The following is a 22,304-nucleotide window of genomic DNA, read 5'->3' as shown; positions in this document are numbered from 1 at the left end:
GATGACGCATAAAACGGCGTTATTTGTATCCGTAGGTTTCATGCGAACTCTAGCTGACGACCACGTCCCTCGTGAAAACCGAGTGGAGCGGAATTTGCCTCGGCGGACAACCGAGGGAAATTATCTGCAACAACTGAAGTAATAACATTTAACTGTATACTGCACACATTGCGGCCTCGCGCGCGATCCCGGCCGGTGCCGAGGGTACGGTGAAAGAGCGGCAGCGTGGAATTATAAATTGTTGGGGCATAGTTGCGATTGTTTCGAGCCAAGGGTGAGAAGCTGCCGCGTCTTCCCCATCCCTTGTGTGCTACAGCAAAGACGATTATTCTTGTCCTGTTTACTCGTCGTTTCCCTAAACGGAAGTGTTCTGCGATCCCCGGATCAAGTCCGCGTTGTACGCGAGAGCGTGCTTGAAAAATTATTTCGACTGTGAACCGACGGCCGGTGTAACTTACAACGTTTTTAAATTCTATACAGAAAAAGTGCAAACGTGGGAAAAAGTGCAAATAGAAAAATGTAAGAGGATCAAAATTGAAGTGAAAATATATACGTGATACTAAAATGAAAAGCGTTTTCTATCTTCTATATTTTTTTTATATCTATTCTTTAAAATAGAAATTATTTTTTATCTCTATTCTTTATAATAGAAATAACGTCTAAATAGAATTACGAAAATTTTACTTACGTATATTCGTGTATTTGCAAATTGTAAATATGCAAAATCTTTGGTATAATTTATAATTAAACGGAAAGGATTTTGCTGAATTATCTAAAACTTTAAATAAACACAGATTTGAAATAATTTTGTAGGTTCATCAAAATAACTATGTAGAACACTCTTGAACTGGTTATTAGAACGTCAATACTTTTTACAGCATTGAGCATCATATTGGAAAAAGAATTTGGTTGCATGTTTGAAATTTCTATTGTAATTATTTATAGTCCGTCAAAATTATTTTCAGATCTGTATCTACCTAAATATTTAGATATCAGCAAAATCCTTCTTTTCAAGAAGTTAAATATTCCAAATTGCAGCAGCAAAAGTCCTCAATACGTCAATTCTTAGCGTTCCATCTCCTTTATCTTCGCGATTGAATGTTTGAAAAGTGATTACCGTTCCGCCGTTTATCCATCCTAGGCTTTTACGGGTAATCACCCGTAAAAAGAATCCTGCTTTAAGAACCGGGAAGCTTTTCGGACCTTAAACATTTCTCCTTCATTGCGCGTGCTCTTTTTGCGAGGATGTGCGGATCTGGCAGTCACGAGGGCGGAAGAGCCTGGGCTCGTAAGTTCTTCACCTAACGCCCGTAATTACATGTCCGGGAAACGGGAGGAGCGGGAGATGGAAGAAAGAGATGGACACGAAAGATACCGATGGAAGACGGGAGCCACAACGGCCAACGCTTCGTCGGGCTCTGATTTATATTGAGCTTTGCTGGACCCCTAGTCCCGACCTCAAACGGATTTTCGAGGGTTTACGTCGCACAGCTTCCGAAATTCCGGCGAGGAATTTCCTCGGAATCCACAACCTCAGCCTGATTGATTCATTGCTTTACTTGTAATAGAAAGCTGAGAAGGAATCTGAGAAAAAGTACGCTTACTAAAAACTACTCGAATAGCAATTTTCTAAATATTATTTAGACATTAATTACGTATTTTAATAACCAATATTAAATACTTTTTGTTATTTTCAGTTTTAAGTAAAATTTTTTAAGTAAAATTAAAGACCGTAAAATTAAGATAAAAGAAATAATTAGAGTTTCGCTGTTTAATTTATCCCAGTAAATTAATTCGCTCATTTTCACTCTTTTTACTTTAAAACCTGAAAAGCTATCGAGAAGAGTGTTCCGACAAGATAAAAAAATTTACTTTTTTATTTTTAAAATTGTACGAGCGAAAACATATCCGAGTTATCGTTAGCTGTGACTTCGTGACTTCGCAAGAAGAATCTCAACTGTGTCGTTGACCCTTCTTCGTAGATTACTTCGTAATTCTCGTTATTCTCGTCATGTCGCAATCTGCAAGAAAGACCTCGTAAGAGGCACTCAAAGTTTCAAACGACAACGCGTGACTCCATTAAAAGTCGTCGCGGGAATCCGCGCATTCGATTATAATAATAATTCTACTCGCCGATATGCTCACAAACTCCATGCTACTTTATAGTTCTACACTCTTCTGCTTTGGAGGAACATCAAAAAATGCTTAAAAGATTCTTAAAAAGAAAAAGAAACAGGCGTGCCGCGTGTAAAAAATTACAAAAGCTTTTAAAGAGATAATAAAAATTTTTTCATTCGCATCTTTCTTTAGAGCAGTTAAAAGCTTGGAAAGGATTGTTAGTTTTCCAAGCTTCGTTAATGTGCATAATTTATGTTTTTAATAAATGTTAATCTGCACCTCGCGGGGCAAAAATCGCAGCGCGACGCCGTACGCCAAACAAGCAAATTTAAAAAATTTCCATATATCCCATAAACGCTTTGAGGCGGCATGTTCATTAAAATGCCGTAGTGTAGAGCGGAGATTAAGCTTTATTATAAAGGCCGCGAGGGAAAACTGTCAGAGCCGCTCGACTAAATTTCTCAGCTGTATTGTGTCGTGAAAAAGCCTGTTCATAATCATTTTGACGTGATGGAAAGTTCGAGATTTAAAATTAAGGGTAGAATAGAATTAATGATTTTTTATTTTTAAATTGTTTATAAATGCTGATAGATGTACTGTAGCATTTTTTAATCCCCCTATCATTTTATAGCTACTTTTAATTTTATATGAAAAAATTAAGCTATATGATAAAAAATGTCAAATACTTTTTAACTTTAATAAAACGCACAATTACATTCAGAGGAAAAGACATAGTGACAACTAATATATGAAAATAACAACAATATAATTTTTTTATTAAATTAATGTGTTATATGTCTATATATCACTTTGTATACATATATTATTTTGAATAACCTACTTTTAGTTATTTTGCAACTATAAAATAATTTATAATTACAAAAAAAAAATACAAAATAGTTTATTCAAAATGGTTTCCATTATAGTCGCCTTTATAATTGCTATCACAATATCTTTCTTTGAGTGCAAAGTTTTATCAAGATTAAGAAACTTTGATGAAAATTTCTTAAAAGTTTATAAATTTACGTAAATTCATGGGCAAATGTAAGTAGAGAAGAGAAGGACCCTCCCCTCTCTCCCGCCTTAAATTTTGATGAAAAGAAACAATTAAATAAAAATCTTTTTTATATCAAAAAATTAAATGGTCCTTGCCCAATTTGCTCATATATTATTTATAAAAAAATTTGCTGAGAATCCTCAAAAACTAGGTTCGATATATAAATATTTTAATAAATTTCATGTAAAAATAAATTTTTGCCGCCCTCCCCCTCCCTTCCTTAGCTTGAAATTCTGGATATATTAATGTATGCATCTCGAATAAACAAACATTTGATTTCAAAATCAATGTTTGTATATTCGAAATGCATGTAATTAAATACATAGAATTAATATACATAGCTGAATTACCTATATCATATTATTGTTTTATATAATAGTTTACTTAATTATGTATATTAAATGTATATTAAATTAATTATAAATATAAAACTCGTCATCTTTATACTTGCTACTATAATGTTTTTCTTTGAACACCTATAGGAAGGTTCCAACCTTGATTGAGTTTTTAATAAAAATTTCTTAAAAACTTACATATATCTTGGATATGTACATATTCGAAATCAATGTTTATATATTCAAATAGTAAATTCTCAACTAATCTTTAAATAAATAATGTATATTCATGAAAAACATCACTTTATTAAATTATTAGTGATCGATCAACTGTAAATGAAACTTGAGAAGGGAATGGTTTAAATAAACGATAGCTTCATTAATATTTTTTTTTATTTTTTTTTTTATTCACTGATCTACTTTCATGGCATTGTTATTTATGTTTTCAAGTCGTCCAGGCACATCACTGCAATATCTAGAATCAATGTGGCATCGGGTAACGAAACAATATTTTACCTGTCGCAACGGGCCTGTCTTTCTCTCCCGGGAACGACAGACTAGTTCCGGAAGTACCGCGGCTGCGAACTTCGACTCAATACGTCAGTAAACTTAAAATGGAAAGTTGACAACCCGCGGGCACGCCAGGCATTCTGCCTCTGTCGCATTCAATTTGAATAAACCCACGTCTGTCGGAAAGCCATCGCCTGCCCCTTTCCTTCTTAGTCTTCGGATAGAATCTTATAGCCTGCGTCTCTTTCGAACTTATTTAAATTGCGTCACCCTTAATAGAGCACCTTTATCCGAGGAATGCCACGGGGCCAACCCCGTCGTTATCGAGCGCTAAATTATTCTAAGCCACCATATTGGCGATCCAGCTATGCCCGGAGAACCGTTAATAATTTACAATGCAAGTTACGTTAGTCTATAATAACTCGCGCAAAGTTGGTAGCTCCGGTTGGTAATGACCATAATTAAATTAAACGGCCCGCGGTATGAGATACGGCTTTCCGTTTGCTTCAATAACAGCGTAATTCCTCGCAAAATAAAATATGATTTCAACTCCAACTGGATAAAGATTAAACGTTATTGTCGCATAATCTTCAATTAAAATCTCATTGCAGGCTACTTTCCATTTTAATCAGCTTGAAAAATGTAAGACGTTGCCTAAATAAATTCGAAATTAGACTAGAAATTTTAACTTAATTATCTTCTGTGTAAAAATGTCCGTCATTTTCAAGCGCAAAAATAAAGATATGAAATATTTTGAATAAATTTAAAAATTCCGTAGCGAGAAATTTTTTTTGAGTCGGAAAAACTAAATAAAGTTTAAATAAAAATTTTTAATAAATTGTTTTAAGAAAAACTTTTATGTTTAAATTATTTATAACTACGAATTCTATGTTTATATAAAGATTTTTAATTATCTTAATAAATTAAAGTATATTCTGTCTGGTCGGAACGGAACGGTTTCTTTCAAACAATTCGCAGCAGATCTTTTTTCGCAGGGATCAAAATAAATCGAATAGACCACGGAATCAGCAGGCGTGGCGTCGATTCGAAAGTTTGCATAATGATTAACGGGAATGCAAGTAAGAAAGGAGGATGGAAAGCGTAAATGAGATGGAGCAAATTAATGAGGCGTAAATGAGTTTACGTACTTACGCCGATCGCCTGCGGTCTCCTCGGGGCAATTGGGAAATACACGCGTGCATCGTGCACACGACAAGTCCCAGACAAACACAGAATATATCGCGAACTAACGCATGCAGGTTGCCGCGCTTAATTGTCAGAAGGACACCCCAAACAACCGCAACTGCATGCGCTCCTTTACCACAATAACATCCATTGTTCTGCTAAACAAATTTTGGTGTTACATTACTGCTACAGTTTAATAATGCATAATTTGCATTGTTATCTCATGATCTAAGTACACATTTAGTGTTTTGAAACAATCTTCAAACATCAAAGTCAACAAGCCGAAATTGTTTCGCGATATTGAGAATGCTATTAAATATCAGATAGAATTAATCTTACATTAACATGGTATAATGCATATACGTATATTAATGATATATTAATGCATGAGCTATATTGGGTAGAGACCAAAGTTTGTAGTGTTACTTTAAAATTTAAACAGTAACTTTATTAAAAATACGAACGAAATTTTAACTTAGGGAAAGAGTTTTAAAACATAAAATCTTTACTTTCAAAAGGTCACTGTGTCTTTTAAATTTTTGTGATAACTTTTATATGCAGAAATCTGTAATGAATTGAACATAATTGTAAAAGAGAAAATATATTTTCATATAAAATACTTTTTGATTATGAAAATAATATTTCTTTGTTATTTTATGTAAATTTAATCTACTAAATTTACTTGATAATTTATGTTGTAACTGTTTCATCATTTAAAATAATCTAATTTTAAATTAAGATAATTTATACTTAATATAAATAATGCTTTCCAAAATTAACTTTTAATTCAATTTCAATTAATTTAATATTAACTATCAAAATTTAATATTAATTGTTAATTAATTGTAAGTTAATTTTTGTTCATGTACTTTTAATAAATTAATTTCAATAAATTTTAAGCTAATTTTATAAATCAATAATTTTAATGTAACTTAGTTAAAACGGATTGGATAAACTTATCCAATCCTGATATTAAAAAAAACAATAGTATACATATCATATATAGTATTATATATATATATATATATATATACATACATACATATATATAACGTATAATATACGGTATATAGTGTATAGCATATAGTATAATACATATATAGTTGATAAAGTATCATATACTTGTATTTAATAATTTTTTGATGAAATAATAATTTAATAATACAATAAGTGATTGCAATGATAATACCATTTCCAACATATCATAATTATTTAATAGCACGTTTCAATTAGCGATAATATATGGATATTGATTTGAAGGTTTTTCCTAAAATGCAGGATATTTTTGCACTTTTGTGTCGCTTCTCGGCTGTTGAAAAAGTTCATCAGACCAGCGCAGCGACGTAATCCGGCGTGAGAGCGGAACATGATAAATTGCAGTATGTTTGTATATAAAGCGCGGTTTCCTGCTCGTGCAAATATTTGATGCGCGTGTGATTAATTGCGGTTGCCTAATTACCAGTGTACAGCTCAAAATTGCATCTACATGCATACAGGATGCCCCAGAACCGTCACTCTACTTCGCGGCCATGAATTCTTTGATGTAGTTCATTTGCACTCGTTGAAAATACGACTGATCGCTATGTTTTCGATAACTTTTTAATATACAAAAGCTTTCAATTATTTTATTTTTGTATTCGGATTTAATATTCGGATAAAGAAGTCGGAAAAAAAGTAAAATTTATTCTGTTAAATCTTTGTAAATAAAAGATTAACACTATAATCTACAAGTATTATTTCTTGTATTAAGGATAACCAGCATAGTAATGAAATAGACAAGAAGAGATATATTGGACAGATCGATTCTAAAATTTCTTATCTCTTGATTAATCTTGAATTTATTTTTTCATATAATGCTTAAATTTTACTTAATTTTTTCTTTTGTTTTTACAAAGTGTTATTTTTTTCGCATACCTATTATATTTATAACTATAATAGTCATAACAGGAAATTTGTAACTAAAAGGGAGATCGGTAATTTTCGGACACTCTGTAACTCGTGAGGATGCGCGACGTATGACGTTGCGAGGGCGATATTATTATTTGCAACATCACCACGAATGGCCGCGGATTGCAAAATTTATCGAATATTCGTCGGAATATTCGCAAAAGCGTCCTCTTGCTAAATTAACGTAAACAAAGTTTAACACGAATAACGAGTAACTCACTTAACATCACTAACGAAATAACGGTGCTGGCTTCACTAGCTTACTGATGGTTTTGGTGGTTTGCGCATCGAATTCTTCGGAAAAAAACAGATAATTATAATAAAAGTATGCATAAAAAGCATGTTTTCACAAATAGACGCATGAAAGATTAAGATGATCGCTATGAATAATTGTGACATTGTAAGAGCCCTTCTTGATTCAGAATTTTCAAAAAATTATTTTTTTTTTCGTAAATCGATACATTAAAATGTTTAGAATAAGATTTTAAAAGATTTTTTTGCTTTTAAGCAATTTAGATTCTAACCGTACAGAAAGTTATTTTATTTTTATTATGTTAGTTTAAATATGTCATTAAAGTTTAAACGCGTTTTCTCTCGAAACCATGTTTTTGAAATCGCCATTGTACAAAACTCCCACACTAATAATCCGATTGGCTTGAATTTTGGTATACCTACATGTTTGAATTAAATATCACTACTACATGATCTAAGAATTTTATGATAACTTGAATAATTTTTTTAATATACAACGAGAAAACACAAAAATTTCAGCAAAAAAAGTAACTTTTTTCTTTACAATACTGTCATTTAGTAAACAATTATTATTTTTCATTTTCCTTAATTCATGCAATTAAGAACCCATTATTAATTGTAAAAAATTTTGATTTTCTATTCTAGCTCTAAATTTTTTACAATGGCGGAGATTCCGGAAATTTTGACACCACTGCACTACATCTGGATACCGCCTATATTAAATATAATATTTAAGAAATAAATATGTGACACTTTTCAAGAAATGTGAACATATCAAGAAAAAATATCTCAAACAATAACATACTTTAATTTCACCGTTTATCTACGACCCATTTTTGAAAAACACTCAATTTTATGTCCTCTAGATAGAGAAGAGCCCTCAAATAAAACATTTTTGATTTATTTTTATCAGACACATAAACAGTAATTGTTTTTTATATTAAAAAAATTTCCATGGCAGAAACTATGAATGTATTAAATTGTTATTGAAAAACAAAGCTGTCAACAACTTCAGTTAGAAGTTTATATGGTTATGTTAAAGCTCATTCTGTGATAATAATTTTATCGTTAAGTTTCTTGCTACATTTAGCAATTATAAATGTTTATATGTGTTTATATTTGTATATGAAAAAATTTTACCGAGAAAAATTTTTTTATCTTATAAAAGTTAAAGACTATAAAGAAAAATATAATTTGTCAACTATAATCTTTTACTTATTTAAAAAGTTTTTATGATCTTTATGATTTAATTCTGTAATAATTAAAATGTGAAAGATTATAGTTGAGAAATTACATTTTCTTTATAATAGAAAATCCAATGTTCCATAGAAGACATTACTGTATACGCTCTTTGGAGATGAAGCGAGGGCGACACAGGAGTAAGAGGTACTCTAATGCAGCTTGTTATTGCGTTCAACGTGCAACAATGCTCGCTCACGCTCGAGCGAACACAAATATGCTCCACGTAACGGCGTCACTGCTCTAAGACGCTACCGGGTGAATCGACTGTTTGGTTTCCCGCGTCGCCGGTTCTGTGTCCCCGGCAAATTGTGCGCAAGCTGGTATCAATGCTGCTCACGCGACGGTTGTCGGCTTAAGAGGATTTCACGACTTGCTTTTGTCAATCGTCTTCCATTGATCATTCAGGATTGATTCAGCGCGAGCGAGCGTCGCCGAAAGTGCAATAATCTGTAATCGAACGCGAGAAATATCCGCATTTACCTAGGACACCCTTGGTATTTTGCAAATTCTGACGACCGTGCGCATTCTCGACTCGCTGTACTCTACGGGTCATTGTGAGATGAAGTGGGCCGGCCATCTAACGACGTCGTTATTATCACGCGGGATGTACTTCTTAGTATATGTGCTCAGCGCGTTACGCCACTCGACTTGCAAGAAAAGCGACTCTGCACAAACCCGTACTTTCCGGTGAGAAGCGTCGAGAAGTCGAGAAACCTCCAGGTACGTCAGTCTTTGCCTTGAAAGCCCTCCATGTATTCTTTACTTTCGCAAGATATTCATGTTTGCGCAAAATATGAAAAGTAAAACTATTTACGAAGCTGCTACTATTTATTACTATTTCCCAAATTTAACTGGTATTACACATTATCTCATCTTTTAGACTCTCATTTTCATGCTTTTTACTTTTTTGATACTGATGTTGGATTCAAATTGTGAAAATTTTAATTTATATTGAATATTATAGCTAACATATTCCTCAAGAATTCTGCATAAATTTAAAATCTTCATGTGCATTTATATGAGAGTAATGTTAATTTAAAAATCGGTATTCCATATTCCCTGCTTTTACCTTACATTTCAGTCTTTGGTCATATTATTAGACGCATATTTTTACATTTTATTAATTTCCAAAAATTAGATTTATACATGTACATATATAATAATATAATATATTAATATAATATATATTATATATATATATATATACGAGTATATTAATATATATTAATATAATATATTATATTTATAACATTGTGATATTCTACCATTGTTGTCATTGTCTCATCTCTCATTGTTGTAATTGATTGAAATATCATATGTAAAAAAATCTAAAAAATGGATGCATTTGTTTTAATTCATCATTCACTTGTCATTCACAATGTCTATAAAAATGTGTGAACTAAACATCTGTTAGCAGGTGACAGCAAGGAAAGCACATGTATTTTTTGTTTCTATTACGAAATATCGTTTTATTATTTATTTGTCTCTCATAACAAATTTAAATTAAGTTCTTTCAATTTTAATACTGCGTAACTTTGATTTAAATACATGCATATTATTATTAGAATCAAAGTTCTATTAGTTACTGGTGGCTTAAAAAGACATTAAAAAAACACATAAATATCGCTTTATCTTACAAAAATAAATAAATATTTGATGAATGCTATCAAAACTGTATTTTTTTTAAATTGAGACTGCCCAAACGAAAGAAAAAAATTATACTTTATATATGTAAAAATAAAAATGGACATTTTAATTAAAATAAATGTACCAAAAAATTCGTATGTTTAATAATATGGCCAGGTACTGTGTAATAACTCAATATTTTTTTCTCGATGAATAAACGACCTGATTCAAAAGCTTGATCGTTTTTCTTCGCGTTCTATTTACTATATAAATAAGGATAACGAGGCAAGTTAAATTATACGAAATGATTCAGCGGTTTTTTGATTCGTGATCACGGAAAAAACCCGATACACAAATGACAGGGATGATGCATTACGATCTCTAGGTATATCCCAATTTATTAGAGGCCTGCGTGAATTACTTCGAGATAGAATCATAGTATCGACGGGTGCATTTGTATGATAGGCCGATAGCCATTCCGTTGCAGCCTTCGCACGTATAATTTCCGCGCGAATAGCGACAAGACTAATGTTCATAGCATTGATATAGTATGATGGCATCCGATTACATTGAGTAATACAAATGATGTAACACAAATTCGTTTGCGTGCCGCTCGTTTCTTGAATAATTTAGTGTTGTTAATCGCGAATAAATCATTATCCCCATTATCGGCACTTTCAAAGGAATTATCAATATTCCGATTTCGCCAAAGCCAACAAGAAAGAAATATTTAGAATGATGGAATATAATATACAAAGAATATATAGGATCTTCAAAAGTTCGGAAACGCTAAAATATCTTGAAAACAAAGCTTTTTTCAAAAAAATATTTAAGATAAAAGTTACATCGCAAAGGTTTGCATATGTGCACCAATAATCACAAACTAAAAATTATATACAACTTCATCGTCATAGACAAAAATTTGCTATCTTAGGAAAAGCCTGTATTTAAATTCTTCATAATATGGCTAAGAAGTAAGATACTGAAATTAAAAAAATGCATTTTATAGGGGATGAACGATACGTTTATGACTTCTAATCAGAATTTCAAGATAATATTGAGCTTCTTTTACAAAAAAACTTTTACAAAAAATGTCAAATACAATATATAAAAAATAATGTCAGATAATCCATTTTTTGGATCTGACGTTAAATCTCATTTATCTTGAAAACCTGATGTGTTGGAACTTTTTGGCTTGCGGCGTTGTTTACAGTTATAATATTTAAAAATCTATAAGAACACCTTTGAATTATTCTGGTTTAAAGTAATTTTTTGTTATATACTAATGTAATTAAACAAAAGTCTGACGTTATTAATTTGTGTTGGATATCGAATCGTGATATTTTGCTATACAAAATCATATATGATAGATAACGTTTTTTTACGTTTTTTTTGTAATTCAGTCGATAATAATTTTACTGTCGTTATATCGTAATATACATTGTTAAATTTATTCGTTGTTCTAGAGTTGGCTCTCAGAGGAGTCAGAGACTCGTGATCGGGGAGTTAAATTAAATTCTAGCTGCATGTGGTATTGTGCTCCATTTTTAATATCCAATATTAATAATGCATCATGGGCCGGAAAGATATGCGATAACGTCGATATACACGGCGGTATGAAAATTCACACAAACAGGATAGTAGGAGAGACATTATTTTCGCGCATTATTTCGCATATTTTGCGTCTTCTACCGCGCGGCATTAATCATTTTTATGAATTACACAGCCGTGGTGTGCTAATACATTATATTTACGTGCATAAAGCTCACTATTTTATCCAATACAGAATTATAAAATTAATCGCACTTCGACGATGCCAAAAGCAATACGCGATTGGATAGCGCGTTTGATTTAATCGCCGCAACACGACCACGATCGATACGTCGCGCGCGATATTTCGATGCATCGGATGCGCAGCAAATTTCGGAAATATTCGGATCATTAATCAAAATAAATTTACACAATAGAAATCCGAAATAATTCTTTTAACAATTTAACTGCCTATAAAAGAATACATTTTAATAATGCAAATATATTGGATAGTTGTGGTTATTAACAGGTCAATTCGCTCAGATATACATAGAATATTCTGCATATGTTAAATAACATTACATCCCTTCGACATGTATTCAGATTTAAAGAATTTTTTTTACTTTTTATTCGATTTCCGTAAAACTTATGTATAATACAAAAAAAAAAAGAACAAAATGTTTACAGTTTGTATTATAAGTGGAAAAACGTGGCGGGTTATTTGGTTTTAAAAAGTGAGGAAGAAAAGTTGATTACACAAAAAAGAAATTTTACAACAACGAACCGTGAAAAATTGATACAAAAAGACAGCTTGATCAAATTGCAACCGAAAATTCGCAACTTTAGAGATACGAAACGGAATAAGCATGTCGATGGACACGCGTTATTGAGCGCATTCGGGCGTGTAATTTCCGTGGCTATCATTGACTCTAGGTGAGTCTGGAATTTAATATTAATACAGAACGCTCGAATTTCGAGAATACCGTCTGCGATATCGGATGGCCGGTCTAATTCCGCGACAACGCCAACTGCACTGACAACGACGAGCGGTCATGCATTCTGCAGGAATGTACTTTCCTGGTTTTAAAGCATACGCTCAAACGAGGAATGCATTGACACACAAACGAACTGCTAGACGCATACTATCTGACAGCCCGTTGTGTTGTTGTTGTTGTTATTTTTTAATTAGTATCGTTACTAAAATACCTGTCTACTATGGAACGCTTTACAAATCCTTTAATAAAATTATTAAGAACGTATTTCACAATTCACAGCACTATCAAAACATAAAAAAACATAAAACTTCATTTTAATTGTTCTATTATCATATCTGGGTATTTGTGTAAAATTTGAGCATAATTCTCTTATTGATTTAAAAGTTATTTAATCCTATGTAAAAATTTTGTAATACTGATTTTTAAATTTGATGAGGAAGTAACATTATAAATTCAATTAAATTTTTTATATATTCAATTAAAACTTTAATAAATATTCGTTCAATGTACTTCATTTGGAAATACACTTATTCGTTCAAAAGTCATTTATCTAAAACTGCAGCAAAGAGTAATTGCGTATAGTAATTGCGCTGTATTAGCTATTAAAAGCTAAATAATTTGTTGTCCTTTTTGTTATTTGTTTCAGGTGTAAATACAAAATTTTTTGAGGTGTAAATACAAAATATTCATTGGCCGATTTTTTGATATTTTTAAAATTGTACAATTAAAATTTCCTAATAACAAGACGAAAAAGTCAAGACCAACAGATGGAAGTAAAAGAATAATTTTAATAGCATAAAAAATGTGTACGCTCAAAAAAAAGACATTGTGATAAGAACTGTGCATAAAGGTGAGAAAAATTATGATGGCAACTATAAAGATGACAACTATATAAGTTTTATGTAGTACATATAATTAAATAAATTTTACAGTTGCAATAACTACAAAATGATTTTTATTTAATTATATACATGTATGTGTATGTGTGTACATCAGTCCTACACATAAAATTTGTATAGTTATCACTTTTATAATTGCACCTATTTTTTTTTCTCTTAGTATAGAAATTACAAGAAACGAATTTCTAAGAAGAAAAATGTAAGATAATTCCGAGATGGTCGTTAAACTTCTTGGATATATCAGACTAATTGGAAGCTTCAGGTTAAAATTCTGTTAAACTAAAGTTCACTTAAATCTTAAATCCACCTGAAGAAAAGAGATTATCCTCCATTTGCGCTCATGAAACTTGATTAGTCAAGAGTCATTACGCTCTGTTATTAAATAATTCTGACTCGTGACAAAATTTCATCGAGTTTGCGAACCTTTTGAATAAAGAACTCGTAAAAAAATCTATCTGGTACAAATATACATACACGAGTAACGTTGGTTTACGTATTCGGTACACGATAACCGCAGATAACGGAATAGGCCGAACGCTGAAAAAAAGACCACCGATTGCAATTGTTTATGCAACTCGCTAGATCGGAACAACGTGCGACGGAATTTATCGGCGTTCGCCGATAAAAAAAAAGGGACAGAAAAAAGGAAAAAGCGACACGCGCGATCTCGGAATATCGAGTTCCGTAAATCGCGGGGAATAACAGGGAGAGAGTCAGCAACACACTGTTCTCGCTGTCGTTTCCAACGGATTCGCGTAATCGCCGGGGCACGCTGTACCGGGTACCGTCGACGCGACTCGACGCGATGTGGGAAACGGTCCTTCCGGAAGGGCGTGCGCGAATATTTCGAGTCGCGCGGCGCATCGCGCATCCTGGCGCGGCTCCGGTGCATAAATTTCGGACGTGCCGGCTATGGTTTATACCGGCGGGATTAAATAACTTGACCCACCAGCAACATATCACGGCCGTGTACGGCACGCGCGTCGACCTCCCCGCGCCCTTCGTACACGCGTCCTGACGTGCAGCGAGCGTATCCGCCCCAACGCCGACGTCGCCGACGCGACGCGGCGACGTGATTGCAATGTACATACGCGCCACCCACGTCGATCTGCATGCCGCAATTTTTATTCATACACAGCTATCACGTGTGATAGCTGTGATTATCTTCATTATCGCTGTTACCGTTAATACTTCTTTCTGTTAATAACGGTAGATTACATCTAATGAGCGATATTTGTATTAATAACGGTGCTAATTAATACTAATTAAGATGATTTTTGCGTCTTTTAATAATAGATCTTGCTATGTGTAGAAAAAGAGATTATGCAATTTATTCTATTAGATACGAAACGAGCAACACAATGACGTTCAAAATATGTTAATGAACGTTATAAATTGTGTAATAAACGTATAAACTAAAAAATAAATGTTTTAAAACGATTTTTTTATTAGTTTAAAATATCGTTTTTATACGAGACATTTCAACCGTTTAATCCTCCGTTTACAATTTGGGTCTTTTTGGAGCAAAATTTCACTCTCAAATTTCTCCGAAATAGAGAAGGGAGTCCAATTTCTCTATTGCTTAGTTACATATTTTTAAATAAATTTTCTTTTCTCTTTCTTGTTCTTTTTCTCTTTCTTATTTAAACTTCAGTTTTTATAAATAAAGGTTTTCATTTAAAAGACTCAGATAGTATAGACGGAGAAAATATAAATATTTGCAAATGAAGAGTTAATAAATATATATTTAATATTGATAACGATGATAAAATCTATTTAACATTTTTATACATCATAAAATGTTTCGTTTAAATGTTTTTTAAACGCAAATAGTTCGCTTTATAGGTATTGAGATGTTTTTCTTGAAAACAAATTTTACTTCAGAAATGAAATGATCCTTACTGCATTTTACTACTTGAGAGTAAATGAAGTTTATTCGCGCAATTCAAGCAACGCGATCGACTATCAATAATTTATAAAAAGTACCGAGTTCAACCGTTCGTCAAGTTTCGTGGTAAGAAATGAGTTGGGAGGGTCTCCGGCCATTTCCGGTGGAATGTCCGGACTTCGTAGTTTGATTAATCAAGATTGGCAAAGCGTGCTGTAAGTGCCGAACTAACCCCTACTGATACTTAGATGAAAGCCAAACCCGAGCTCCAATAAGGTGAATCAAGTTTGTCAACTCTGATCTACCAGCACTTTCAAGGAACCAAACACAAGAGATACGCGCATGTTATGTACGTTATCGGGGTCGTCAGTGGGTTAGGATAAGAGAGTGCAATGACCTGGCAACTTTTGGCTCCGTTTAACTAATAGATTATAATTACTCTACTGACGAATTAGATTTCAGGCGAAAGGCGAGCGGAGAGATAAAGAATAAAGAAGAAACATTGTAAAAATTTAATAAAATATGTAATTAAAATTTTTATCTATTGCATGGACACATGTAAAGCCAACGTTGTATGTTAAACTTATAATTAAAAATTACTGGTTTTGATAATCTATATAAACATTTATTGTGAAGATTAAACTAAAAAATTTAGATACTGAAATTTCAATATTTTTCGAGTTACAAGAAAATAAAATGGTCAATTATAAACGCGTAGTATTTATGCCTTGAAGTAATTGCTCTAATTGCCTTTACATATCAGTCTATCATTTGTATCAACTGATATAGCTCACAAGCAAACAGTCATAAAAACTCACAAATGCGGCCATTAATCGTGAGCATTTAATTAAGGAACTATATCCCTAATATTGAAAAAGAAAATTAACATTTTTGAGATAATAAAAGGAAATAGATCCTAAAGATTTAAGGTTCAATTTCCTTTCATTATCTCAGAAATATTAATTTTCTATTTGTATCCTTTTTCTATAAAACACAGCGACAGGTACAATAATAGCTATAAAATATTTCCTATTTTTCGTATATTTTTTTTTCTTTACTTCCTATTTCTTATTTCTTTTTTATTTACGCAATACTAGTATAAATTTTCTATAAACAACGAATTCGAACAATTTGCACGCCATGAAATTACTGTTTTGTTGTATATTATGACACCAAAAGCGCTAGTAAATGGCTAACCGATCAATAATGCGTTAATAACAATTACCTATATTCTATCAGCTTTGAATATGTGTATTCTTGTATGCACAATAGATCAACGGACGGTTACGCTATATCCTAGGCTGATTTAAACATTTGCATTAATCTGTCCTAACCTATCTATTTTAGTATATATGTATGTATGTATGTACATACATATGACATATGCATGTTGTATTTAACTGTGAATGTATATATTCGCAGATCTATTATCTCGGATTAAAATAAAAGGTAATATGGCATTCACCGATGCGATACAATGCTGTAGTTGTAACTCTATTATAACAGCGTCAGTCTGCAAAATATAAATATAAAATTCAAATCATAACGCTAAAAATAATAAATATTTAGAGAAATATTGTGCGCATCGAGCTTCATATTCGTCTTTTTTATTTATCAAGTGAATCAATGTTCACTAAAATAATTACACAGTTTGCGGAAAAATTCTTTTACCGAGTTTTTATAAGCATCATAAATAACCTTTTTTTCTCTTATTTTTATCATACAAATACATTGCCCAAGTAAACGGAAATAGATGAATTGAGCAAAAAGCAAATAATACAGTGTTTCAGATCACCCAGAAGGAAATGCAGGAAAATCTATTCAAATTTTCTTCTTAAAGGTATTCATTGCGTGTTTGAACTATATAAATATTTTGAACACCTCTAACAATAAGAAAGACATTTAAAAAAGACAAAAAATTTTCCTCCATTTTTTTTTATTAAAGACATGAATTAATAAGAAATATTATTTCTTCTTTTTAATAAAAGATATTAACTTTTTTATTTAAAGATGTTTTTCTTTCAATAAACTTATCTAATGATATCTATCTTACATCATGTTTCAATTTAAAATTTAAAAGTTTACATAATAAGTGAGAAATATGAAGTCGACAAGAGGGCGCCGAAGCTAGATCTTATGGTCCTAATAAATTGTTTATTATTGTTTAAAAGTTTACTACAATTTTTCTTACTTTCAGTATATTCCTAAAAGCACAAATACTACCATCGGATTTATCGCATAAGCTTTGGTCAAATTTTATAATTTGATAAATTAAAAAATTTTTAATTTAAGCCACCAATAATTTTTGATGTCCAGAAAAATTAATGATTTATAATCTGTGACATTTCCTTATTTTTTTTATAAATTGAAAATAAAAATTTAACTAAAAGTTATTTATTTAAAAAAATATCCACGAGATAAGTACCTTACTTGATTTACGATGTTCGTATTTAATATTTTGACATGACTATGTTTATCTTATTTCCTGTAGTTTTCAGAAAACTGAAACGCCATCGTTAGATAATTCAAATAGACTTTAGTAATAAAAATTTTTCCCCAACTTCCAACTACTATTTATTTTTGAAGAAAAAGAGAGTAGTACAAGTAGTTTGAATAAAATACTTTGTATATAAATAATGAATTACTTACCTCATGGCTGCTTTGTTTGATATCACCTGAATTTTTTTTTCTCCCCTTCTTTTTCTTTCGCAAGTTCACCTGCAAAGATTATAATTTACAATCATATTCATAATAACCACTAAAACATATCACTAATCATGCGATACTTTGTACTACGACGTTAAAAACATGAAATATTTTTAATAAATAATAGATATATTACAATAAATATATTTCATTATTTGAATTATTTATAACGATTTATATCACTTTGCACTTAATTTAAAAATAACGGTGAGCAAATTACATTAAAACCGATGGAAGATTTAAAAAATGTAAAGCTAGATATGTATTTAAAAAATTTTTCAAAAAATATAGTTATTGTTATACGTAAAAATAAATTAATGTTTAGTTTCCATTATTCATCTATTCTTACTTCAACTAGATGAATGTCACGCAAAATATCTATTTGAGTAAATTGTCATCGCCTTGAACACGCTTATAAATCGTTAATTGCCGACTCAATTAATCGTGCAAATTGATAGACGCTAATCATCAATAATTACGTTTCGAGGAACAACTGGGCTCGAAACTCAGTTCGAATAATCATCACGCAAATGATAGCAGTGTACGCACCAATGCAAAGAAAAAAAAGAAACAACTACCATAAATTTATGCTGTATATACTTTATACATACGTGCCTCGAAATATTTAATGCTTCGTAAAATAAATTCGCATTTTATTCTATTTCTGCATTTTAAATTAACTTTGATGAATAAATTATTGTTGTATATTAAATGTGACATTTATTTGAAAAACACATCTTAATTATATTTAAAGAAGTATTTATTTAAATTAATTTATTATTTTGTATCAAAAGTGTATTGAAATCCGAATTTATTATAAATTATATACTTTTGGTAAAAAATAATAAATTAATTTAAATAAATTATAAATACTTCTTTAAATAAATTCATAAAAAGGAATGTAAAATGCTTGCTGTTGAAATATTAAAGAAATGCAATGTCGCGAAATGATTATACTAAGATCAAAACTAATTTATATATAATAAAAGTAAAATAATATATATATATATATATATATAATAAAATTCTCTCTCTCTCTCTTTCCTCTCCCCAATTCTTTCGATCACTAGAGATTATCAGGGCTTCCATTTTATTTGTATAACTTACTGGAATTACAATTGCGACGTGCTGATCTAGAATTTCTTCGTTGGTGTAGTCGCGCCTTGCTTTGTCCGCTGGCAGCTAGGCAAATCTTTGCTCAATTAATTAGCAGTAATTGCAATTTAGTCGACGAACGTGGAAACAAGGACAGAGCTGGAAGTTTCCGCCAGTGTATACGTGGCATTCGCTCGTAGTCAGATATTATTCGACTATAAGAACGTACACAGGTACACCGAGAATTACGAGCTGTGCAGCAATAAAATTAATCCTTTATTCGCGCGCAAAGATAAACTTATACAATCCATCATTGCACGAGCGCATCTTTCGCGATTAAATCTAGGAAATTTACGCGGAAATTACAAACTTTTATTTACGTGACTTGCAATGAGACATTGTCATATTAAATTCAGTTCTTAGCAGTGGATCACATTTAAAACAATGCGTTCATCTCGACAAATAAATGGATTGAAGAATATATTTTAGAATAGTATGAAGATTTTAGAATAATGCAGAATAGAATAACTTCGTAATTTGTACCGTCCATTTATATTTGTGCTACATTTATTATAATGTATAGATGTATAAATTTTGTTATATGCTATAGAAATTCCATAATCTTAACCATAAACTTAAGATATCTCGATTAATGGAAAATATAAAGAAGCTATTAACTTTCTCGTCGCAAATAAATTGATTCCAGAGCGAAATTATTATTTTATCATCGATAAGTCCTTTGTTGAGAAGGATGCAGTATTCGAGAAGACAGCATTGCAGAGACGAGCGAAAAGATTGAAGGGACAATTTCTTTCCCTTCATATGCTGTCTCTCGTGGACCGCCAATCCCGTTTTTATTATGACTCAATCGTCCGTATCTTCCGTAAACCATGGCGCTTTGCAATATGAGCGACGTCGTTTTCTCGACAAATGCGGGAGATTCCCATGACGACGGCAACCGGAATGAAATCTTTATAGCTTATTGAACCGAGCTATATCCAGCTTCGATCGCTACGTTCTAAAAAAGAAGTTACTTATAATATTCGATAGTTAATCGACAGACATCTTCTCCATCTTAAAATTTTTCTCACGAACGTATATGCCGATATTCATAGTCGGTTCTTATATTTAAAGTTGTCTCAAGTAAAATCTTAATCCAGTAAACACAAAGTTAATATAAACAATATTAAGAATCTTTATTTAATATATATATTAACATAACGTCAATATTATAATTTTACATTTTTTTAATATTCAATAATGTAACCGTTACTAAAAATAACGTACGTTATGTTTATATTATTAAATATAAAACTATAACGTTGATGTTATATCACTGGTAGTTGATGTTTATTAATTGTAAGATGATTTCATAAAATATAGAGCTGTATTAGCACCTTAAAACACTACTTTAAGAAGATCTTAAAGATCTAATAAGAACGAACTATGAATATATGTTTTGAAGTTATGACAAATTTTTGATAGCAAATATATATTCGCTAATTAAAGCGAATGATTTCTGTAATTATCAAGGATATATCTAGCAATTGTCAAATGCTGTAATGTTAGGCCCCTTGATCATCTAATGTGTCATCAGCAGTCTAATGTGTCACCAATAACTAACACAGACATACCCAATAACAGTTAGAGTATCTTCGTAGTAATGATCAATATTGACCGCATTATTGGATTCTCCTTACTTTTCCGAACAGTGCTGTAATTGATGCGCCAGTCAATTAATATAGTATGTACATGACAATATACACTGATTAGACTCTGACCAGATCCTATAATTCCGTCTAGATCACGACTTAGTTAATTTCAATCCAATTGCGCTCTTTCCATTCATAAAACGTATAAAAAATTTGCATAAAAGGGCACAGATATAGGCGATGATCGTTTAAACTAAACGATCAATTCAATCCCAACGATATTATAATATAATAGGATAAGTTGTTCCGTGTTATTACGTTCTTAACTACGGATATATTCGAGACGCGCATGGAGGACTATTGTCGTGATATAGCGCGTACGGGCGACGCTCTGAATCCTTGAATATGTCCTGCGGTCACGTCTTACTATTATAATAGTTTGGCAATTTTATCCTGTTCCCGGTAGTTACACTTTGAGCTCCTCGCTGTGTGAGAGTAGAATTATTCGTGAAAACTTTACGTAAATAATATAAAATGTATTTAGTAATCCATAATAGCCGATAAATTTGTTATTTTTATGTAAAAATAACAAATAATTTTAGCTAGGAATTCTACTTGTAATAAAAAATATATAATCTATATTTTTGACCTTTTTAAGCGTTGAGAATCATAATTTATTATTTTGTCGAGATTTTAATTAGTAGATATTTTTATATCACTAATAATTAAAATTTTTCAAAAATTACCGAAAATAATATCTTCAAATTTAACTGAAAAAAAAACAGTAAATAAATTATTATCAATTATTATTGTAAAGAAAAAAAATTAAACTTTAGCGCTATGTATATCATGTTCAAAAACTGAAACAGTGATTGTTAAGAAAAAGAAATATTCAACTTTGTAATAACATATTATTTTCAAAGTCATTACTATGTCTATGGAATTCATACTTATATTGTTCTAGGACTTTCCTTAGGCGGCGGGTTGATAGTTCTGGCATCAGCATTGTCGGATGCATCACTAGAGTTACCGGGGAAATACAGTTTGCCGTCAACTGCCGGCATGCAAATGGACGATAACGGTCTACCTCAGTACCACTACGGCTGGTGCCTACAACTCTCGGGATTAGCGTTGATGCTCGCGGAAGTGGCGGCCGTTTTAACAATGTCTGGTTACATGGCACGGTTCTCCACGGTCGAAGAGATGGTGAAGTTGTCGATTAAAACTTTCGCCACAGATTGGCTTGTTTGGTTTTAGCTAGGGATTC

The 22,304-nt window shown here is 31.5% G+C and overlaps 1 protein-coding gene and 1 long non-coding RNA gene across 6 annotated transcripts in view; one reads left to right on the top strand and one right to left on the bottom strand.

Annotated features, from left to right (window-relative positions):
• The window catches only part of LOC105152082 (uncharacterized), a 124,040-nt gene that overhangs the window by 98,760 nt on the left and 2,976 nt on the right, over positions 1–22,304 (top strand). For all 5 annotated transcript variants that reach the window (XM_011066147.2, XM_011066144.2, XM_087415227.1 and 2 more), the window contains exon 5: positions 22,002–22,243. In XM_011066147.2, the coding sequence (XP_011064449.1) occupies positions 22,002–22,243 (242 nt within the window). The remainder of the gene's footprint in view (positions 1–22,001; positions 22,244–22,304) is intronic.
• Positions 12,240–22,028, bottom strand: LOC105152081 (uncharacterized). Its single transcript, XR_015548032.1, has 2 exons — positions 19,398–22,028; positions 12,240–18,302 (listed from the first exon to the last, which is right to left on the bottom strand). It is a non-coding gene; the product is annotated as an uncharacterized LOC105152081 (long non-coding RNA).

Source organism: Acromyrmex echinatior, chromosome 17 (genome assembly GCF_024713525.1).
Source record: "Acromyrmex echinatior isolate Ae372 chromosome 17, ASM2471352v2, whole genome shotgun sequence".
NCBI classification, from domain to species: Eukaryota; Metazoa; Arthropoda; class Insecta; order Hymenoptera; family Formicidae; genus Acromyrmex; species Acromyrmex echinatior.
Note: the sequence above shows the minus strand (reverse complement) of the source record. Positions and strands in the feature narration are given on the sequence as shown.